At 41.2% G+C, this 22,727-nt stretch overlaps 1 protein-coding gene across 1 annotated transcript; it reads right to left on the bottom strand.

Moving 5' to 3' along the window:
• Positions 1 to 1,505: 1,505 nt before the first annotated feature.
• ZNF488 (zinc finger protein 488) lies at positions 1,506 to 22,111 on the bottom strand. The gene is made up of 4 exons (XM_051800143.1): positions 21,910 to 22,111; positions 8,995 to 9,217; positions 4,913 to 5,141; positions 1,506 to 3,010 (listed from the first exon to the last, which is right to left on the bottom strand). Exons 2-4 carry the CDS (start codon positions 9,208 to 9,210, stop codon positions 1,842 to 1,844), a joined length of 1,614 nt encoding a protein of 537 aa, XP_051656103.1. The 5' UTR covers positions 9,211 to 9,217; positions 21,910 to 22,111; the 3' UTR covers positions 1,506 to 1,841.
• Positions 22,112 to 22,727: the final 616 nt, after the last annotated feature.

A 22,727-nucleotide genomic window follows, 5' to 3' on the forward strand; every position in this document is an offset into this window, starting at 1 on the left:
TTTTAAAGACTCCAGTGAAAGAGATTCCACCACTGACCTTGGAAAGCTATGTTATAATCCAACTCAAAGGCATAATGTAACACTTCTATCTCTTTATGTTGCAAAAATGTTGGCCTGCAATGTCAAATGTTTACATCAACAGGAAACAACCGTGTATTAATGTTCAACAGCAATGCATTGGGAAGAATACAATCTCATGACTTACAGAAATCTCCCAAGAGGTGACAATGAGTGTAATATGTTGGTCCCAACTGACAGCCTAAGACTCTCAGGCTCTCTTTTATTGCTCAGATGTGTTTATGTGCTGATACTTGCATTATCAGACTAGGCATTGTCATGGGAACTCAAAATTCTGTCCAGTGTGCAGCAGACAAACACTGGAGTACATCATCAGTATGGTGGAACATAAAGAGAATATTGCAATGTCCTTTAGTCTTAGCTGGAAAATGAGTGGTTTCTGATCATTGTCTGGAAGCGAGTAATAGCCCTTGATGAACCAGATGAGGCTCAGAGACAGGCCACAAAAACACCAGACAACCTGAAAAAATGCTATGCAAGAGAGAGAGAAATTATTGCTTCAGGAACACATTGTCATAAGCTATCAAGAGCAAGCCCCTAAATGGATTTAAAAAGTAATGAAAGGCTAATTAGCTGGGCTGCAGTAACAATAGACAATGCTTCTTCCCACCCAGGGCAGTATAAACTCATCTGCTTCTGAAACTCAGCAAAGCTCAAATCTCATGGAGAGGCAATAGAAAGAACTTGGTACTTTCTTTTTAAAAAAGCTGGAGTTGGCCCACATATAAACCAGAGGATAGACAAGCTCATCTAATGCAATAAAATTCATGTATGCCTGCATCATTTTGTGAAGGCCATTCGTATTCTACCTGTTAGCAAAACAGAGCCTATCATCCACCATTAGTGTGCAGATTCTATCTATCAGTAGCTAATTGTAACTCAAATACCCTAGTTGCTTCCTTTGGTATATCCAAAACCTGAAAACCACAGGCTAAACTCTACCCCCATCAGATCTGTATGCCTGCTAAAGTCACACACACCTTGCAAGCACATCTCAGGGTAGAATTTTTGCTTCCTGTCTACACAATAATGTTGACAACAGGTCACATTATAATACAGATCCAGGCTGATTTGACTTTGTAAAAGATATTTCAAAAGCAGCAGAGCCTAGAACAGAACTCAGATATGCTGCTTTATAAGTCACATCCTCTTTGGCAGTCTGCTGGTGAGTTGTTGATGATCACAGTTTCAGACAGTCTTAACTTCAGGTTCCTTTCAAAGCCAAGGAGATAGTGAGATATAAGTTTTTAGCTCACAAATCTGGTAAGAGAGCTGATTCAGCTAACATAAAGGAGTAAGAGTCCACCAACACTGCTAGAAATAGTAATTTCTTTTCTCTTAGCATATAAGCTCTGATTTTTTTAGTGCTCAAAGGTTCCTCATTCAGTTAGGTGGTTGTTACTTCTGTATTTACATTGTACTACACAGACACCAGCAAATCAAATATAAGCAAAGAAAACTGTGTCTGAAAAACTATAATTTTGTTCCCTACTCTGCAAAGTAACACTGCATGCACATTCATTTCACTATTTTATTTCCTCAAAAATAAGTTGACAAGGGCTAGGTTGAGTTTTCAAAACTTACAAGCCACTCATATTCTTGTAAACATTTTATAATTTTTTTGCAAAGCATCTATTATAAATTATTGTAAACAGTGATTTCCTGTAAGAAATTAATGTAAACCCAAAAAGTATATAAGTGAACAATGATTCCCTTCTTTATACAACCTGCCCAGTCCCTTGGTGACATCTGTCTGCACAGCTCTAATTATGAGAAGTCATGTGTCGGGACAAATGATGGCGTTCTCGGAAGTACTCATGACAAATGGGACATGTTAGCTTCTCCTCTCGTCTCCTCTTGCACTGGGATTCAGTTGAGGAGTATTCTTTTTTGTGATGTGACCGCATGTGGAAGACTAAATCGGATGTCATGCGAAAGGACAGGTTGCATTTGGCACACCAGTTCTGGGCAGCCACTCCAAAGGATGTGAAGGTGGGGGGAAGAAGAGTCAAGGAAGAGGAGGAGGAGGAAGAAGAAGTGGTGGTTGTGTTTTGTAACTGTCCTCCTGCTTGTTTGGGCCACGGTTCTGAGGTATATGGGAAAACATTGCTCCGAGTGATGCTTGTCTGCAGCATCTGAGCATTACACAAATCACTGACAAAGAACTTGGAATTGAGAAGAGTGCTGCAGCACATGATGTCTGTGGTGGCAATGAAGCCAGACAGCTCCCCCAGGCTCTTTGCTGACTCACTCATGGGATGAGAAGAATTTATTGCAGCTCTTTCTGTTAGACACTTACTGGGTTTGCTGAAAGCACTTTTCTGTTCTCCTCGAGCTCTGGTGGGCCAAACAAAGGAGAATGCACTACCAGAGGAGTTCACCAACACTTCCTTTGATACCTGCTCTTTACCACCTGGGACTGTGCCATCCTCCTGCTCTGGCTCCTTCAGCTTCTCATTCCTCAGCTTCTCCTTCATCCTCCTGACCTCAGTGAAAGCACTCTGCTTCTGCTCTAAAACATCCTTCCTAGCTGACTGCCTCCCTGAACTAAGCTTCCAGAAAGAACCAGCCAATGCATGCTCTCCTCCAACCTCTTCCTTGCCCCCACAGTTACGTTCCTCAGTCAAATTATTGGTTTTCTCCAACAACACTGTTTTCCTGCTCCTGTTGTTCTCAGCCTCTTCAGATTTTGCTCTCCTTTCTCCAACAAGACCATGTGCATCATCTTTACAAGCTGCCATTTTGACTTCTAGATCCCTTGCCAGACTGTGGAAATTTGTGGTCTGCTCAGCTAAGTTGCTCTTTTCAGTCTTAGGGTTCTGGAAGTTCCTCCACAGCAGGGCATTCTTCTCTGGGACACAGAGGAAACGGACATGGGATAGGTAGGAATGCTCACATTTAAAGACTCGGTCGCATTCTTGGCATCTCAACTCTGCAGAAACAGACAACAAATGATGAGTTTTGCAAAGGCAGAATCGTGGATGGATGCAGATACTGACCCTGTCATTGACACAAAGAAAAAAATCAGAAACACCCCTTGTGTCATACAAGATAACACATGGTAAAGCTAATGCCAGTGCAGAATCAGGTCCCTTCCTGCTATACAAAATGGTTCCCTCTTATTTGCCTCCATGTGCTACTTGCAGAAATGCTTTCATTTAGACTCTCAAGCCAGAACTGTATTACATAAAATGTAATTATATTACATAAAATTAAATAAAATGGCCAGTACACAGTGACCTGGATAAAATCATATACACTTTATGATGATTTGAAGTCTGAACCCAGATTTGGGTCTACATTTCTAAACTAAGTCATTGGCTTTAATACAGGACAAATGTTAAACTCTATATATCCAAGTAATAATGTGTTTAGACCTGGTTTAAAGATTTTTGACACGAGCCTCTATTTTTAGGATATTCTGGAAGTTTAATACCATTCACAAATCATCTGACCTTAGCCTGAAGCCTTTACTCATGCTCATTTGGGAAGCTGTTATATGCCTTAAGGCACAGCCGTCTGTGGCACAGAAAATAATGTTCAAAGTGAAACAATGCCAGTGATGTGCAGGAGGAATGGGGAACACTGTTTCCTTCTGGCCTTCAGACCTACTGTATCTCGGGTTCACTGGGAGGATTGATTGCCATGAACAGATGATACATAATTCAGCAACCAAGACACATACGGTACCTCTTAACCTTTGCAAACTATATCCATGCTATGTTATTTCACAACACACAGCAATTTTTAAATGCAAATGATGCCAGACAGCACCTGAGGCCTCGGCTACATAGGAAAGTTCATAGATTGGTTAAGTAGTACCACAAATTCCTAATTTTGGGCTCAGCGTAGCTCAGATCACTTTCCAAATTACAGAAACTGAACTTTCTGTAAGAAAATAAGGCTGCTGTATTGGGTGGAACATTACATCTGCTAGTTTAAAGTTTCTTGTGCAGATAACACTTTTCCCTGGTGAATCCAAAGGGCTGACAGTGTGTGTCTATGCAGAAGCTAACAGAATACACTAAAACCAGCCAGAATTATTTAGTGAGTTCCTGCTTAATTTACAGAAAAGCACATTATCATATAAATTTGCCAATTCATACCTTTACCAGCCTACACCTTTACTAACCAACCTCTACAAACCAACTACAGGGAATGTAGAAAGGGTTTTGTTCCAATCTAACTAGATAAAGTTTGGAGCAAATGATAGCTGTAGTCAGACTTGGCATGGACCTGACTGATTTTCTTGGTGTCTACGTAATGTAGATGTTTATTTTTTCAACAACTGCCAGGTAAACTTCTTTTGGAGCAATGAATTTTCACCAACATCTTAGAAACAAACTCAAGCCCTTTTCCTCCTCCTCACTGTATCCCACACCAAACAGGCAGACTGCTGTATGCAGTACTGTTGGGTTTATTATGTATTTTTATAGCCCTGGTCATTTACAAGATTAAAGCTGAACACTGGTCTATACCTGATTCCTCAATGAGCTAAAAAAGGTGTATTTCTAATTGATAATTTAGACTTTTAGGATTCCAAGTTAGTCAGGTGCACTGGTTTCCATTACATAGCTCAAAAATTTCTGCATGAATCCCTAGTGCACCATCCTCTGCTAGAAAGTAGAATGAAAATGGCATTGAGAACTGCAAATTTGTTCTTGCTCTATGCCTCCAGTTCAATCCCCAAAGCAGAAGGTCTCTTCTCTTAGCTGACCAGCTAAGGATTTAGACAGGTTTTATTTTACTTATTACAAAACAACCGCATACTAAAGAAGTTGTAGATTCACTTTCTGCCCTCAGTGACCCCTGCAGTCAGCAACTTGGTACTTACCATTCTGGGGACTCTGAGGTTTTATCTCATTGAAACCCAAGAGGCTGGAAAGCTCCTCATCATACCAGACAAGCAACTCCTCGTTTTTACTGATTTTCCTGGTGGAGCGATAATATAACTGGCTGTTTTCTAAGTAAGCTTCCAAGTTCTGCTCCTTGCTATTGGCAGCTGCTTGTACAAGTCTCATCCAAGGCAGTCCTGTGGGACTGTGCACAGACGTAACGTCTACCTGTGAGACAGGACACATAAAAGGGAAGTTACAGGTCTTGAGAGCCAGAGTAAGATTTCCATCACATTCAAGAACAAAGCCTGTTTTCTGCCTTATATTGAGCAAATATGACAAAGCTGCGAGCCCGATACACACACCCATGTCAGCAAATCCAAAGTCATCATAGGGAAAAGGCTTCCCCTATGTGAATGCTAAGAACTCTGGGAATACAGCTGCATGGGAAAGAGAAGGAGACACCAATGTTCATGTGTAACATCTCATGGCAATGCCATGGTATGTTGGTCAGTCTCTGGCCCACTCATGGCAAGGATGATGTTCTCTGTCCTTTGCAGGTTATCTCATGAGACAGTGCCAGGTGTGGATCACAGAGGTACAGAAGGTGTGATCCTCTGTAAGAAGGGGTCTCAGTCTCATGGGAAAATGGGATACGAGTCAGGGTGCTGTGGCCTGGGGGGATGAGAGATGCGCAGACCCCTGGATCAATGCAGTGAGAGACTGGAAATGAACACACACTCCACACACTCTTGGTAGATGCATGTGGAGTTTTTCACTGACATAAGAGGACATGGATCAGGAGGTATAAGAATAACCCTCAGTTATTTGATTCAACATCCCAACTAGATAACATCTGCATATCTGTTTGGCTAGATTACATAAAACATAGATTTTATTAAATATAACCAAGAAGCACTTATATGATTTCTTTCCTTTTTAAGAAACAAAATTAGATATTCATATTCTTACCTTTGATAAATAATTAAATTCATTTCAAGGTATCTAAACAGATAAAACCTCATCAGATCAGTATTCTTAATGAAATAATTTCTTAGGTTGTAAGGTCAGGCACTAAAAAGTTTAAAAAATAGGCACTAAAAAGTTTAAAAAATAATATTAAGTCTGCTATTTAAAGTTCTCTTCTGTGTGTATTAAAGTGTAGTCCTCAGTCACATATAAACTTTTATCCACAGGACTCCTGAGTCATTTAGTCACAGGCTGACTATGCTCTGGACATAATATAACTACAAAACATTTGGCTTGGTCTTCCTCTTTCAGTGTGACTCCCATCTTAGTTTATTACACTGAATAGGGACTGATTTATTTCTTTATAGGTTTTTCCTTGCTGTTTACCACAGCAGATCTATGCCCTCTGCAGTATTTGAAAGATGGGGAAGATTTTCATAGCTTGAAGGCTGAAACACAGGGCGATCAAGGGCAGCATTTACATGTATAAAAAGCCTCAACTAATTTTTGAAGCATTAAGTCATTGTTTAGAAAGGAAAAAGTTTGAAAATGAAAAATGTCTAATGACAAGTATGATCTAAATTTCACCCCAAGCAATGTATAGCTCTTTGTTTTCCACTAATTGCAGGGCAGCCATTCAGTGGTGTTTGGTATCAAAAACAGTATTTTGGCTAATTATTTCTCTAGTTTTAACTGACTATTCCCTACCGTGAAGAGTACGATCACATTAGTAGCTTGGATACAAGAATGAAACATTAAGGGACCATTAGGATGAGAGTTAATTAGTATAAGGGAGAAAATAAATTAGAATGGCCTGTAACTGGTTCTCTCTAAATGCCACAGTAATTAACAATGATTGAGAAATACAAGTGTCTGACAGCGACACAAGAACACCCACACACAGTGGTTGTAACTAATAGCTATGACAGAGGCTGTCATATTTTAGTTGCTGTGTTTCAGAAATACTGAGCAGCCACCCAGTGCTCTAAGCAAAGTCAAAGGGAGCACAGCTTCTCCAGGAACCAGGAGTCCAGGGAAAGAGCTGAGTGAGCCTAAAGAAAGTGCGGAGGAGTACCAGACATAAGATCTGGGTGCTGCCAAATAGAAGCACGCACCAGCATTAGTTTTTCCGTGTGTTTAGAGTCACTATAATAAACCCAGCAAGTCCACCCTGTTCTGGAGATGGCAATCCCTCAGATGAATCCTTTGCACCCATATAGGAGGAAAGGGTTTCACAGCCCAACAGGCTCAATCATAGCTGGGCTATGGAAGCAATGTGGCTTCCTTGGGAGAGACTGGAGGAGAAGGGAGAGAATATGACTCTTCCTTGAAACCCACAAGAAGCTGTAAGGGGTAGAGGAACTCAGCTGGAAAGAACTACCTGTGCCAAGGGTTGCCAAGGCATTTGCTTTGCCCAAGTGCATAAATTGGGCCAAGGAGTTCAAATTAAGGTCTCCAAGTGGATGAGAGAAAAATTATGGAGTTCCCTTTTGGTCTAAACAAAAAAGCCGAAGATGAACCATTGTAAGAAATAATATTCCCAAATTCTTGCCAAATTATTCCTGTGTGTATTCTGTTTGTACTATAGCCAGCAGAGCAAAACTCATTTCTTGTTCTGCATTTCCGTGCCATGATAACAACAAAGTATCATGATTGAATTGTTAATTAATTGACTACACAGAGTTAGGAGCTTAACAGTAGTTCCTGATTTCTGGAAGGTTTACTTTTAATTATGAGTAGTTAACAGGATATGGGACTACCGATTGCATCTAAAACAGCTACTTGCACAGAATTCCATGCATTTACTGCCAAAAGACAGAGATCTGAGCCAACTCAGGCATCCAATTTCATTGCTGCATAGCAATTACTTAGCTCAAGTGTAGAAAAACACTAAAGCCATCTCTCCAGAGGGCTCTTCCAATGTAGAAACCCTTTGAGGCTGTTTCTTGAGTCTACAGTAATTCAAAACTCCCAGGAGAAATACTGACATATTCCATAAATAAAGCCTCATTTCAGGACAGGTTTCTCTCCAAAGAGTTCGTCGATCTCCTGGAGTGCTAATAACACTGTCCAAGAAAGCAAACTTGAGCCAGACTCAAAACAGTCAGATAAACCCTGAAGCCTTTTACTCTCTTTCTTACTCTGTTTAAAGTAGAAGTGTAAAACAGGTATATCCCAACAACTGTATCTTCCATATTACACACACACACTGGGATTTCTCTCCTCCAGAGCAGAGAACTCTTAAGTGAACCTGGATCTCTCCCAGATCCATCCATGCCATGGAATGGGGGAAATTGGCTTTCCTCACACCGTAAAACACTACCTCCCCATCTTCATCTAGACCAATGGTGACTGAAAGGCACTCCAAGACCTAGAAAGCCAGGGTAACAGGCCAGCACGAAATATGCATTGTTCAAATGAAAATGTTATGATAAACAGTGGCTATGGAACAAAAAAATTTTGGTAAATAAAGTTAGAAAGTTAACGCTCCATCACAATCCTGGGGTTTCTGCCTTCTCTACAGTGATTGAGAAGTGTAGCTCTAAAACAGACATACATATCTAAGGTAACTTTAGGAGGTCCATGTACTAACAGCAGTGAGTTGTGGCTGCCTGAAGATTGTGTGGACTAGGTGATTTCACTTTTATGGATAACTGAGCAAACTGTGTTAGCACTTGCTTGGATCTGTCAATAAATGCTGTGAATCCACCACCTGCATGAATCAGTGCAATGCCACAGTTTTCCCTCTCTGTTCTCACAGGGTTGTCACACCTGATAAATATCCTTTGTCCTGTGTAAGGATGAAACCTGAGTGTGAGGTTTCTAAACTATTTGTCCCTCTCCCCTCCTAGTCCACACCAGTGCTGAAGCAGATCATCAATCGTCAGCCTAGAAGTGGAACTTTGTATTCTTCCTGCAAAGGAAACAGTTTTCACTGAGGTCCCTCTAATCTACAGCTCATAAATCAGAAATGAATTGACTACTTCTCCCCTCTGAAGGAGCTGTTACTCATACTGAACAAAACAAAAAGCCTACCCCTAGAAAAGTTACCTTCTCAGAGATGGTGTAGCTCTTTTTGATATGACTGACATTAAACAGTGTTTTCTCATACCTTAAATACATAGTGGATGTTCCGTCTATCAGAACACTTGAGAGCAATAAAAGCTACAGTGTCCAGCAGGGTGTTCTGGAGCAAGCATGGTCCAAAAACGACTTCTTCAGGAATGTCTTGTGTGGTATGAACAGTAGCCAATATGTCCGGAAAATGGTGATGCAGAAGCTTGTTGTCACTTGTCCAAAGGAATTTAGGCAAAGATGTAAGTTCCATTATAAACCTATAAAATACACAAAAAATCACATTTGGAATAGAGATGGAAGTGGAAGGGGGCATCACTACTTACAATACAGAGACTTCCAGGACTATAGGTGAATTGTAAGAGCATGCCAGGACATTGTTGGTTACAGAGTTTAAGCATTACAACATCCAGTTTAGAAAGAGAAAGATTACTTTGCACTAAACCAAAATCTTAGGTTTGTAAACAAGTGAGTTACTCTTCCTGGAATAGGCAGACATTCCAAGAGTCCAACTGTTACACTCTACAGTCAGAAATAAGACGCTTTGGGAACAGTAAGGAGAATTTTCAGTAACTAGAACTCAGCATATTCTTGTTCAGCACATTCTCAGATATCCTTCTTAATTATTAATAGTTTGTAGAGGTGTGAAGAAAGGTAGAGAAGGAGAAAGGCAATTAAAAAAGCAAGCACTTTTTAAAATACATTTTTAAAAAGCTGTGCTTTTTTATTTGAGTGCAACATCAGTCTAGTTTCTGGTTAAGCTGACACAAAACTAGAAATAAGTCCCAAGTCTACCCAACCTGAATGCACAAAATCTGTGGAGATGGATGAAAAATATCTTTATATCTCAAAATATGTTATCAGCTGTTGTTGAGAAAATCAAATCAGATTATGACTATTTGCATAGCAACATTTTTAGCACAATGCTAGTAGAAGATGAATTTTCCTGCCCTGAATGTAGAATATTTTTCAGTGCAGAGGCAAGTTCTGCAATGCGAGCCACAATCTGTGAACTCAATATGAAGTGAGGAGGCAGGTTTGAGTTATCTGTCATTCTAAGCTTCTTTAGGTTTTTAATAAAGATATTGCCATCTCCAGCTCCCAGCTGGAGGTCATGGAAAACCCCTCATTTATGCCATCAAGAGCTGGATCAGGTCCATTAGGCAGAGAAAATTAAAGAGAACAGCAACAAGCCCTGAAGATGCCTTAGCCTAATAAATACTGAGATAGAAGGGCTGAAAATCTAGTCTAATCTTTCTCACTCTCTGACATCAGAATTGATTTGTTACTCACCGACTCACTACTTAAACTGAAGTGGTATAATGTGCTCAGGAGAGTTCCACTGATTTAACTAAATCAATTTCTAATTCAGTATGGTTAATTCATTATAATTTTTTCCTTGTAGGCAAGGTTTAAGATCTTACCCTAAAAATATTAGAATACATGGTCACATATTCAGTATGTAGTAAACATCTGATGGATGAAGGCCTAAACCAGATGACCAAGGCAAAGAGTGGGATATAACAGGTAAAAAAAAAAAGACTGGATGGCTTGCCAGGGATTAGTCACTAAGAGAAGGATAGACTGGGTTTCTGCTTTTTTTTAATGGTAAGTTTCACTTCCTGGTTTCCCAATCATTTCCTAAAGTTACTACTGGTGTGAAAACAAAATGACAGGATATATGTGTACATTTGTAGAATATATGGAATCTACCTAAATCAATACAATGTATTCATATGTATGTGGTTGTTTCAATTTAAAATATATCAATGAATAAATAGAAACAGTCAAGGCATATTTGTTTAAAATAATACCAAAAATAAAAGTTTCAAACCAATCAGAAATTAAATTTGATATCTAAAATGCTTAAAAGTCTCTCTAAATAAGTTTAGAAACAAATTGTAACCTGAGCCAGTTTATTTTCTAAAGAATTCACATTCAGGAAATTCCTAATCTCTTCTGACATTATTTTACTTATCCACTTATGACCCTAGAAGGCAACACCTCTTACTAAGATTTCCGTTTCCGTGAAATTCATCTGAATTTTTTCATGTAAATTAAGATAGTGCTGTACCTTGACATACTGTTGGCAATCCAGGGGAAGCAGAAAACCGGGGCCCTCAAAATGAAGCTTTCAATGAGGAAGGATTTGAGCACACACACTTCTCATTGGAAGAGGATGCATGCTACCCGTGTGCAGTTAGTTTTTTCCTCCAGAAACCTCAGCCCAAGCGCATATACGAGGGTTTAAAGAGGCTACACTCCCTCCCAGCCAGCTACTGCTGCTTCCTCCCTTTCTCTATTTCAGCAGCTTTTCAGAGATTAACGTAAATCCAACCGTAACAAGAACCATTTCTCCAAAGGCTGAAAATGTGCGGGTACCAAGGGAAGCTGTGAGACTGATGTATAACAGCACCACCTAGTGATCCCTAATGCAATCCGCACCCCAAAGAAAGATTCACCAAGGAGTACGACACGCTCTAGCACTGTTTCCTGCCAGATAGGTGTGCAACCATCACCTCGAAAAGCACACCCACAGCCCACACCTCCAACCCTGACATTTCTTCTGAGTTCCTTGGCGAAGGTGTCAACAGTTCCCAACAAGGCGTGTGCTGCTTGCTGTGCTGCCCACTGCCCTGCCCCAAATCCTGAATACAGATGGGTTTCGACACACCCGAAGGGATGGGCACGCACTAATCCCCTGGACACAGGAGTCTCTTCCTGTCTCATAGGGGAGGGGAAGGAAAGCTTCATTAGGAGCACTGCCCTATGGCAAAGGTAAATGGCCATGGGACAATAAATCAATATTTATTCTTCAGCAAATAAACCAATATGTGCATGTCTTCAGTTCCATTTAATTACCCATATTGATGGGATATGGGAAATGCAGGATAATATGGATTATCAGATACTTCCTAACATACCTCCTCTATGCACCCCTCAAACTCAGTATGACATTAAAGTTTGTTTTTTTCTAAGTGACTTGTTAACTTAATCTGTGTTCAGAAAAAAAAAAAAAAAAATCCCTCAAATCTACAGGCATAAATGCCAAAGACTCAAAGTGCCACTTCAGCAGCTGTGGAAGCACGGAACTCAACTCCTGCACAGAAGGGTCAACTTTGTGAAAAGTTATGAAAAGGATTACACAGCATATGGAATTGTTAAGGTCAGCCTTGGGCCAAAAGCTTTCCGCATGGGAAGATCAATCTTTCCAATCATTTGTCGAAGGCACCATCTAGTGACAGATCTCAGTATAACACAGTGTCGCAAGACAAAGCAACACAGGACATCCCATAGTCCCGGGTGCTGTTGGTGTGTGGTATTGCCGCAGCTGCTGAGCACTCCGTCAGGCATGACTCGTTTCTCTCGTGAGTGGATCATTCTCTCTGCCACCCTCTGCTCAAAGAGGAGGTTAGGTGTCTCCACGGGTACTGGGTTTTATAGGGTCTGGTCACCGTTATGTCAGGTAGGGAGAGTAATTTAAATTTACAGTGCTGACTTTTTGAAAAAGCGAAGGGAGGCTGAAGATGTGCTGCTCGTATTCAGAGTGGAGAGTGTGGATACTCAGCAACATTACTAAGAAAAAGGGTGAATCTTTTTTTCTACAGTCTTCAAAGAGCATTAGGAAAACTCTTCCCTCTGTACCGAGTAGATTTCAGCTTCTGCTACAGAGGCAAGTCCATCAGCTGAGGGACAAGAGCAAGCACACATCACTGTACTACTTTCAAAAATGAGCTGCTACCTCTGCAAAGGATTGTGCTGCGTCCTGTGGGCTTTCTGACCTGTCCTCAGAGGTCTCCATTCCAAAGTGGAGATTCATCCACAGGACAATACTGGAACAAGTCTTGCCTCCTGTAAAGGTAAGCAGTGGTAGGGAGTTCTCAGGTAGCTGCAGCCCTTAATCCTGGAGAACTGAAATACTGACTTTCTCAAAAGTAGACTGAGTTTTGAAACATGATTTCAGAGGAGAGAAACAAATTTAATTGATTTACTTTCTGAACTCTGATGGAGCCAAGGAAACCAGAACAGATGAGCTGAAGGGAGGTAAAAGGACCATGGACAACAGGAGTAAGAGGTATAAAACTATAAAAGCTTTACTGGCATCACAGCAATACTGTGGCTGGAGTGTGGAACTCAGCAGCTCCAGCATAAAAGAGGGTACCCACAGACAACCTAGGTAATGCATTTCTACACTGCAGACTTTTTTAAATTACATTTCAAGATGTAATTCAAGACTTTTTAATGGCTGTTGCTGTTAAAGAAACTTATCAGTCTGTGTGACACTTTTACAGAAAGTTTACTAACACAGATTTTACCTTTGTCCCATGAGTTTGAGGATGGTGGTGTCTGGAAAATGCACACATTTGCCTTTTCAGCAAAGCTCAGGAAAGTTTAGCAGTATCCCAAGTCTAAATCCACATAGTGTTCTTCCCCCAGTAATTCCAGTCAAATACTCATTGACACTTTACAGAAATAAATCTCAACAGAGTATGGGCATGAGGTTGCCCAGGGCCCTAACAGTTCTGCTCTTTTCAGTCCTGCCACCATTTACTGCAAACCCAGAGACAGCTGTGTGCAAAGTCAGATCCTACTGCTGCCAGAGGGCATCTGCTGGATTCTCAAAGAGGGTCAGCAGGTGTATGACTACACTATGGCATTTGCCAGTGCAGAAGGCAGCTGCATAACAGTCAATGCAACCTCATACCTTGAAAACACCAACAGGTATCTTAGAAGAGCAGCAAAGCATGCAGCACTCAAAACAGATGACAGAAATGAGCTAGAACAAAGAAAGATCATGTGTAAGTAGGCCAGAATATAAATCTCAAATACCTCTCAATTTGGATGGAAGTACATGCTTTTCATTTGGTTATAATCTAAAGCAAAAACTTCAGCCACAGCCAAGATGCTTGGGAGTTTTTTTCCCCTTAGTTTTCAGGAACCTCATATTTGAATCTGAATGAGCTTTCTACACCAAACCATGAACCCAGTACTTGAGCTCTTGTTTAATTACAAATCTGGTCTCAATACAAATCTCACATCTTTGCCAACAGTCTTCATAGTCTAAGGAAAGTCATTAAGAATCTACAAATGGAGTCATAATGAGAAATTGAAAAGGTATACTAGAATGCCTGGCATTTTTCTTTGACAGGTTGAAGTAGGTGAATTGCTTATATTCTTTCCAGGGAGCAAAGAACAGAGAAATTATCATAACAGAGAATCTTCAAGACTTCAGTCAACTGATTACTCTTGTCTTATGTTATTGATTTCTGTAGTTTGGCTACCTCCTCTAAGGAGTAGTAATTCTGCTGTGCTTTCACTTCTTACAGATTCACTAGCTCTTTACATATGACTAATTCACTCTTCTTCTACTATGTAGCAAACTTCACAGGACTCTCTTATAAGCTTCATGGTGAAGGTCATATCTTCAACTCTGTATCATGCAGGCAATGACATGCTTGCCTCAAAGTGCCAATGCTGGGAATGCCATCGCTTCCCAGAGACATGATCCCACCCATACAACATAATCCTGCAATTCTCACTCATGTTCTGCATAAGCAGTTCCTGTCCCTCTGGGCTCACCCACACATGTCTCTGAGAGGGTGAAATAAAATTAATATTTATAGTGCTTTACTAGCACATTAGACTCAGATCACCTTTGGACGATGGGTTCTCTCCATATTCTATCTGTCACAGATGTGAATTCTTCATATGGATGAGTTTAGGGACTTGCTGTTTAATGGACTCTTCATCCCCCAGAGAGTATTTGATACACATATACCATGTCCCTGAGTGATGGATTTTGCATCTTGATTTCTGAGAAGTGTGACAGATCTGTCAAAGAACAAGCACCTATAGGCAGGCAACTCCTTATGGATTATGCAACTGTGGATGTTCCATCAAAAAGCACATGAAATAGATGGTGCTCACAGCAAGTGCTCACAGCCTGCTTGCTTCCAGAGTAGCACATAAATTGTCAGTCATCTTTTGGTTTCCTAAGTGTTCTTCCAAGCTGGAGCTCTGCAGATAGCCGCCTCCTCCTCTCTCCCTATTTCCTAGCACTTGTATATTATACCATTAACTAAATAAGATTACCACTCCTGCCTTCCTGAAAAATGTTTACGTAGCTCCCACACCTCACCAGAAAAACATGTTTCTAGAGAGGAAAAGAGAGAAAGGAATTTTCAGATCCCTGACTTTCTACTGTATGGCCTTCAGATGTCACTGCAAGCTCTTCTGAAAAACGTCTGGAAATTCCCAAATGTAGAAAGACCAATTCTAGCAAGGACTCACCTACATCCTATTTTCAGAGGATCTGACCTGATTCTCCTTGCCACAGTGATAATGTTGAACTGTGGCATCATTTGGAGCTTCTTGGTGACCATAAAGACACTGGTAACCTTGCTTAATATTATGATCAACTATGCAAGTGTGAAAGAAAGAAGGTAGTTCAGCTCTTCACAATCATACATGGAAGAAGATAATAAAAACTGTTTCTCTTAAATTAATTTGATTTTAAAAAATATCAGTAGCTTTTTCTATTTTGCCAATACATTCCATTCTAACTGTAGATTAATTTCCATATAGTTATATCACTTTCAAAGCAATTACTGCAGGCGGAAAAGAAAATGGTACGGAAGTTACTAAAAAAAAAAAACACAAATAAAGTATTTAATCCTGGAAAGCATCATCCCAGAGTCTCAGACTTTTTCCAGAGCACAGATTAATGTAAAGGGTATACCTCTGCACTTGCAATGTCAACAAAACTGAAAGAAAAAAAAAAAAAAGGTGAAATATTAAATACTGGAACCATCATTTCCTTCACCTTTTAACTTACTCCTTTCTGCTCAGCAGTGTGACGGTATTTTCCCTGAAGTGCATAACCTGTGACTTTGTGCCAATGCACTCCTGTGGCCGCTGCCAAAACTGCCTTTGATTTCGATAGGTCTGTCGGTCTGAGGAATCCACGATCAGACATGCAGTGTCATGCACAATAAACTACAGATAATAAAGGAATTGAGCTGATGCAGACAGAGTGGTTCTGTCTGCAGCATTTATTATTCTCTGTTGTTATAAGGAACTGAGGATTCTTAACGTATGAAGGAAATTTCAAAGGAATCAGAGACGGAAAAGTGAGAAAATCCATCTGTGGGTTTTATACAATTGCTTTTCTTCTGAAGGTTTTCTTCACTTTTTTATTTAAGCTGTGAACTGCAAAGGAGAAGAATCAAAACTAAAACTGAAGGATACTGGTGGGAAATCAAAATTTTTCTTTTAAAAGGTAAAATAAGTAATTCCAGAACCCACACAATAAATCCTAAAAGAAATCACAACCTGTTTCCTAAATTAAATTATAAGCTGAGAAGTCCTTTAAAAGCAAGAAAAGTCCAAACAAGTAATTTCTTTTAGCTCACTGCCATGGCAAGACAGAGCTTATGTGCTTCAGCCTGGGTGCAGCACTGGGAGTTGTTTCCTTTTGAGCATGAAGTGGTTTCTTTGTACCTTTAGTGCTGAAAATCCTGCACACATTAAGAAAATTTTACAAACATTCATGGAGAGGAAAGGCAGATACATCTATGTGCTGCCATTCCCAGCCTGTTTGGGATGAACAAAGCCATCTGGGGGTTTGCTACCCATCAGACAGACATTATATCCCAAGTAGAGTATGTAAAGATCTTGGATTATGTTAGAAAGGAAAGAATTGCTCTTAATTTTAAGAAAGAAAACTAGTCATATGTCACTCATTTTTGAGTCTCAAGTTTAGCAATGCATCCATCTTTGAGAAAGAGCCCATAAGACAATATACCTTGAATTTCTAAGCATTGAGTATGCTCTGTCATCCTCACCTTTTTATTGGTCACAAATTTGGATGCCAGCAGCGATTCTGCATAAAAGAAAGAGGGCAGCTGATCCAAGGAGGATCATTGCCTGCCAGTCAGCCATGTCCCATCTATGCATTTAGAACAGCCCAATTAGCATGGATTAAGTAAATGAGATAATGATAATAAAACCTGTGGAAACTTGGTGGTGTGTTTTTTGTTGTGTTGATTTTGTTTGTCTGTTGGTTTGTTTGTTTGTTTTGCTGTCCAGGGCTACAACTGGGGCATATTGTGAGTACCTCTCTTCTCAGTTCCTCACAGCTCTTATGTACTGCTCATTTGAACATATGGCATGATTCAGTCATGCTTGCCTGACTAGCTTGCCTGAGCTAGGCATCTGGGAAGAAGCAGAAGAAAATACAACAATAAGCATCAAGCAGGAATTTGCTGACCGAAGAAATGAACTGAATCTAAAGACAGAAAAATAAAATTGGGACTGAACTAGCCTGATGCATGAAAATGATTTTTCCTTGGCATTCCAGGCTTCCCCAGCTTTCTTTCATCATACTTTTCTGTACAGCAGCTGCACAACTCTAATCTGGCAAGCCTCTAAAAATAATGAGTAGAAACAGGGAAACTCACTGCCTGACGTCCTCTGAAATGATCACGAGGCAGCTCAAGGTGAAAAGCTTGGTGTCTACTTTGAGCTTCCTGAAACTGGGCCCTTTTTGAGGTTTTACTGTGAATCAGAGGCCTCCAGTCTTATGGGTGCTCACCATTTTGTTGTTGTATCGTCATGATGTCTTCAGGGAGCAGTTCTCCAGTTCTTACTATTTTAAGGCTCTATGGTCTTCAGATTGTCTTCTATCATCTGAAATCCCCAGTACATGCAATGTAAGCTGACAGCTCTTGATGAACCATCATTATATCTTGGCTGGATACCCAACCTAGTGAATCATGAAGCTGCCAAAGCTTTTTATTATGAACAATCTCTCAAACTTCAGTGGGAATAATGAAGAAGACAGAGCTAAACTCCCTGCTTGAAAATGAGTAAACACCTCTAACTTCATATGTGCTTTAAGCAAGTCTTGTGACATACAGGAGCCATTAGGAAGTGCAGATTAAAATAAAAGCCTCCAAGTTTCTTCTTATTTTCTCTGAGGACAGGGAAAGTTGAAGTGGGCTCTCTCCTGATGGATGGTAGCTGCTCCACAGACACGCAGAGCTGCCTCTCCAAGGTAGATGTGCTTTAAGTCCAAGACCACCACAAGGATGCAATTTCCAGTCCCTACCTGAAGTCCAGGAACAAAATCCCTGAGCCTGAGCATCACAACTAGCCTGATGACAAAACAGATGAGATTTGATGAAGTCCCAGTAGAGTCACATACCGTAGCCCCACTGACTTTCAAATGGCAGTTCAGCACCAAACTTCCTTACATTTTTAGGACTTTCCACATCGAAGCCCTATTTCTACTGCCACTGTCTTCCATGGCAGGAAATGTGGTAGGTAGGAAAGGAATGCAATATCCCACATAGCTGGAAGGCCTGGTTAACACTGATTTGTTGGGATGTGTGATGCAACAATATCTGCATAGTTCTATGTGAAGGTTTCTTTGATTTAGCTGGAGGTTTTCAGTCTAGTGGAACACAAACAACAGGTTCATTCAGGGCTCTGTTCCACCTTTCACAGGGCTTAAATACAAGAAATGCAGTGCAGGCACTGGGAGGGCTTTTGATGTTTCAAATTGAACAATGAGCAACAGTAATACCAAGCCGTATCAGTTAGAAAGAATAAAATAAGTTTATTTTCTGCAATACCTGTGGTTCAGACAGACTTGGTACATGTTTCAAAAAATGTCAGTGTTTCTTTCCAGTTGGGTTGGTCCCAGGGGCAGAATTAGTTCTTCTGTCTAGCACTGTAACTGATCTAATGAACCCTGTTGGATGGTACTGGGTTGTACAAATCATTCATAAATCAGGCAATCCACCTGTGGATAAAAAGATGACTACAGCTCTGTAGTCTGCTGGCTTTCAAAGACTTTATTTTTGTGTGAAGGGTTGACTCTTCACTGGACTACAGCTATTCTGTCTAATGGAAGAACAGTACCCTTATCCACCACTTTGCTCTTGTGGTTTCAAGGCCCAAGACCTAAAAAAGAGGGTTTCTGTAGGATAAAGGGAACATGTTTTAATTCTTCATCCAGTATTAAGGATTATCAGACTGTAAATGTTATGAATTAACATAATTTCAGCTCCTTATACACCTGTGTGTGCAGTACACTGTATGGATATATTTCAGTTCAGAGCACAAGGTATTTCATATTCCAGGCCTGAACCGTGCTGGTGGTCAACTCGGATATTTGGTCTGGTTTCTGCTCCTGCTGCTCTGGCATTGTTCACTATTCAGCAATGGACATAATGCCCCAAAACATCACAGGAAGTTTGAATTTTACAGGGAACAACCAGGAAAGAACAGAAAGCAAATGTACAAATGCCTCTACTTTTCTCACACACACAAAAAAAGCATACAAACCCCCCACATTTTCAAGCAACAAAGTTATTCCATGAGGGGGGAACAAAGAAGGCAATTATTCATCTGTCACATAGTGTAAGAAAGTTACTTGTCTCACAGATGTGTGTACCTACCCACTTTCAGCAAAATCCTTGTTTGATTCACATAAATAACAGCCCTGACCATAGCAGTTTGTGCTAACACATTTGTTCTCACACAGATCTGTGCATTTGGTCCTTTATCCAGGCATCCATGCAGGCAAAACCACCATTCCCTATGCGTAGCCACAGAAAATGAAGGAACAACCAACCAACATGATCTAAACACAAACAGACTGAACCAAAACCAAACAGACTGAAACAAAATGTGTGACTTGTGAAAACAGTCATAAACATTTGTCTTCTCTCTTCATGCAATTCCCATTTATGCCTCCTTTTCACAAATCTAAAGAAATTGCGTTATCTGGTTGACGTGAAAGGTATATTAAGGTATGTCCCTGTTACTATTTTTGGCGGCTCTAGATTTATAAAGAAGTTCTATCTGTTCAAATGTTTCTTTCTGACAGGAAAGCATATACTTATGGTGTGTAAGCACAGACATATATATACGTAAACACATATATACACGTACATACATTCACGACTACACATACAGCTACAGCTCTTTATTTTTTTGTGATTTTGTATTTAAAGAGAAGTGTTTTAAAACAAAGAGCAGTTACTTTCACATGGTTAATACTGGAAATTTCTTCAACAGTGCTAAGTAACATTAACTTACATTAATCTTATTTACATTAATGCTAAACTCAATAATGTCAACTCCAATAACAGCAAGTGATGGAGCTGAAGAACACCATGTAAGCTGAAATTGTGGGAAGCAACACAAACACTACAGTAAAGCCAAGAAACCTTTTAATTTAAAGTGATTTTCTAAACTAAAATAGGTCTGACTTAAAATAATTTGTTTTCCAACAAAATACTCTGTTCTTTGACTTGGTGTTTATTATTAGCAATTGCATGTAATGTAAGACTGTGCTGCAGGAAAATTATATTAAATAAAGCACAGCACTACAAACATGGAAATATCCATCTATATCATACTAGGATTTAGCAAAGTAATTTCTTATGCAAAATCTTTGGTACAATCTGTAATTCTTACACATAATTTATTTCTGTACTTTGTCATCTGGTTACATTATGTTCAGATAACAGAATCTAAAGTAGTATTTTGACGTTACATTAATATTTCTATGGCTCCAAAGCTATTTTTTTCTATAAGATAATATCTCTACAGTGTTTGATAAGGCACTTCTACTTAGCTTTGAAATACCGGAAAATGCTTAAAATACAAAAAAAAATGGCTTTCTCAAAGAACAGCTTATGCTTTGGTGTATTTTTACACATTAAAATATAAATTTAATTACTCTATTACCCAAAGAAATCCCTCTTTCTAATTCCAACCATATTTAATAAATGGTAACAAAAGCTGTCAAGTGCTATATTTTGCATTTTTAAAAGCCAAATATAAGGGATAACTCCTGAGTCACAATTTATTATTAAATTCTGAATTTCATACATGAGCGCAACTGCTTTTTATTTAAAAGCAAGTATATAAAAATATATAAAACTATTTTAAAATTATATCTTCCAGCAAGTTTCTATTGACATTTCTTCCAACTAGTAGCTGCCGGATCACAGAATAAAATCATTAAAATGCTTCAAACATTTCCAGTGGACTGAATTCCTACAGAAACCTTTTCATGTAAGGATTTGCAAATTTAAAGATCAATGTGACATTTTAAAGTGACAGCAATAACAGCTCCTAACTTACTTAACCACTAAAAAATTCTATTACATGAATATCCATAATATAAGGCTATCCATGTATCCATGTCCCATGGATAGCCTTATATTAGATACGAATAGAGAATAATAATGTAAACTATTCCAAAGAAGTTAATCAATTTCTTAAAAGCAATTAGATCCTAAGCAAATACCTAAAACAGCCACGATGCTCGATGACCTGTCGAAGTTGGAAGGCTGAGGAGAGCTGTAACCAATAAAAAGAGCAACTGATGCTCGAGAGGTCTCGGCGAGAGAAGAGGAGCCGGGAGGGAGAAAAAGGGCTACTGCCGGCGGGTTTGCCAGGGCGGATCCGCCTTATCCCCCCCCGCCTCCGCATCGCCCCCCGGCAGCCCGGGGACGGTACCCGCCGCTCGGGGGCCTCTCCTTGGGGCCCCTCGCTGCCGCACTGAAGCGGGCGGTGACAAGGTCGGGGTTAGGCACAAGTCACCAAGGGACACCCCCGTGCCCTCGCCTGCTCCCCGGCAAGCCCCTCCCCAGGGCAACCGCGCTCCCCGGGGCAGCCCGGCCCCGGGCACGGCGGGTCCCGGCGGTGCGGCAGCGCCCGGGCTGCGGGGGGACCCCCGGAGCGCTCCGACCGCCCCGGCCCCGCTCCACCGCCCGGCCCCGCTCCGGGAGCGCAGCGCTCCGGCCCCGGGGCTCCGCAGCCCGGGCGGGCGGGACGGCGCGGCCGCCGCTCCGCCGAGCTCTGCCCGCGCTCTGCCGGCGGCAGGGGCCGCCCCGAGCCCCCCGCCCGGACCCTCTGCCCCGGCCCCGCTCACCTGGGGGTCCCGCTGCAGGCTGCCCGCGGACAGGGGCTCTGCGGCGCTGGGGTCCCCGCCGTACCCCTTCCCCTCTCCCAGGATCCCACTACGGCCAAGTCCCCGCGGAGCCCTCACCTCACCCCACCGGCGGGGCCGCCCGGCCCCCCAAGAGCCGCGCCAGCAGCCCCCCGCCGCCGCACCGCCCAGCACGGCAGCACCCTCCTCCCCCGCCACGGCTCCCCGCCCAGAGCAGACCCCGGGAAACGCCTACCGCAGCGCCTGCCCCCGACCCCCGCCGGCAGCCAGGCGTCCCCCCTCCCTCGGGACCCGCTGCCACTCCCGCCCGGGGGGTCCCGCAGCCCTTGCCGACGCAGAAGCCATCCCCGAGCGGCTGCAGACAGCTGCGAGGGAGAGTCTGAAGGTGGACGGGATTTCCCCTTGTAACGGTACCATAAAACGAGGAGTTTCTTTTAAACTTGGGGGGGAAAACACACACACACCCCCCCCTCAAATAAACAAACCAAAGTCATCTTCAAAGCCTCCTTCCCAGTTGTCCTTTAGAGCATCTTACAACACTTATCAACACAATGCTCTCTTGGGAGCTGCAAGTATTGACAAGAACGGCTTAACATGAAAATTACTGTTTCGTAGAAAGTACTCGTAGGATAAAAATTAGGACTTTGAGGTATGAAACGATTTGTGGCACAGCTGGTATGTAAAATAAAACCATCAAACGTCTTGTCATAATCAAATATTCCCTATATCTGGACTAGCCACATTGCTTTTGAAAGATGTCGTTCCATATAAATGCCTTTAACGCCTGGTAGAAAATTTTT

This window comes from Manacus candei, unplaced genomic scaffold (assembly GCF_025592945.1).
Source record: "Manacus candei isolate 608988 ecotype Guabito, Panama unplaced genomic scaffold, ASM2559294v1 h1tg000050l, whole genome shotgun sequence".
Classification (NCBI taxonomy): Eukaryota; Metazoa; Chordata; class Aves; order Passeriformes; family Pipridae; genus Manacus; species Manacus candei.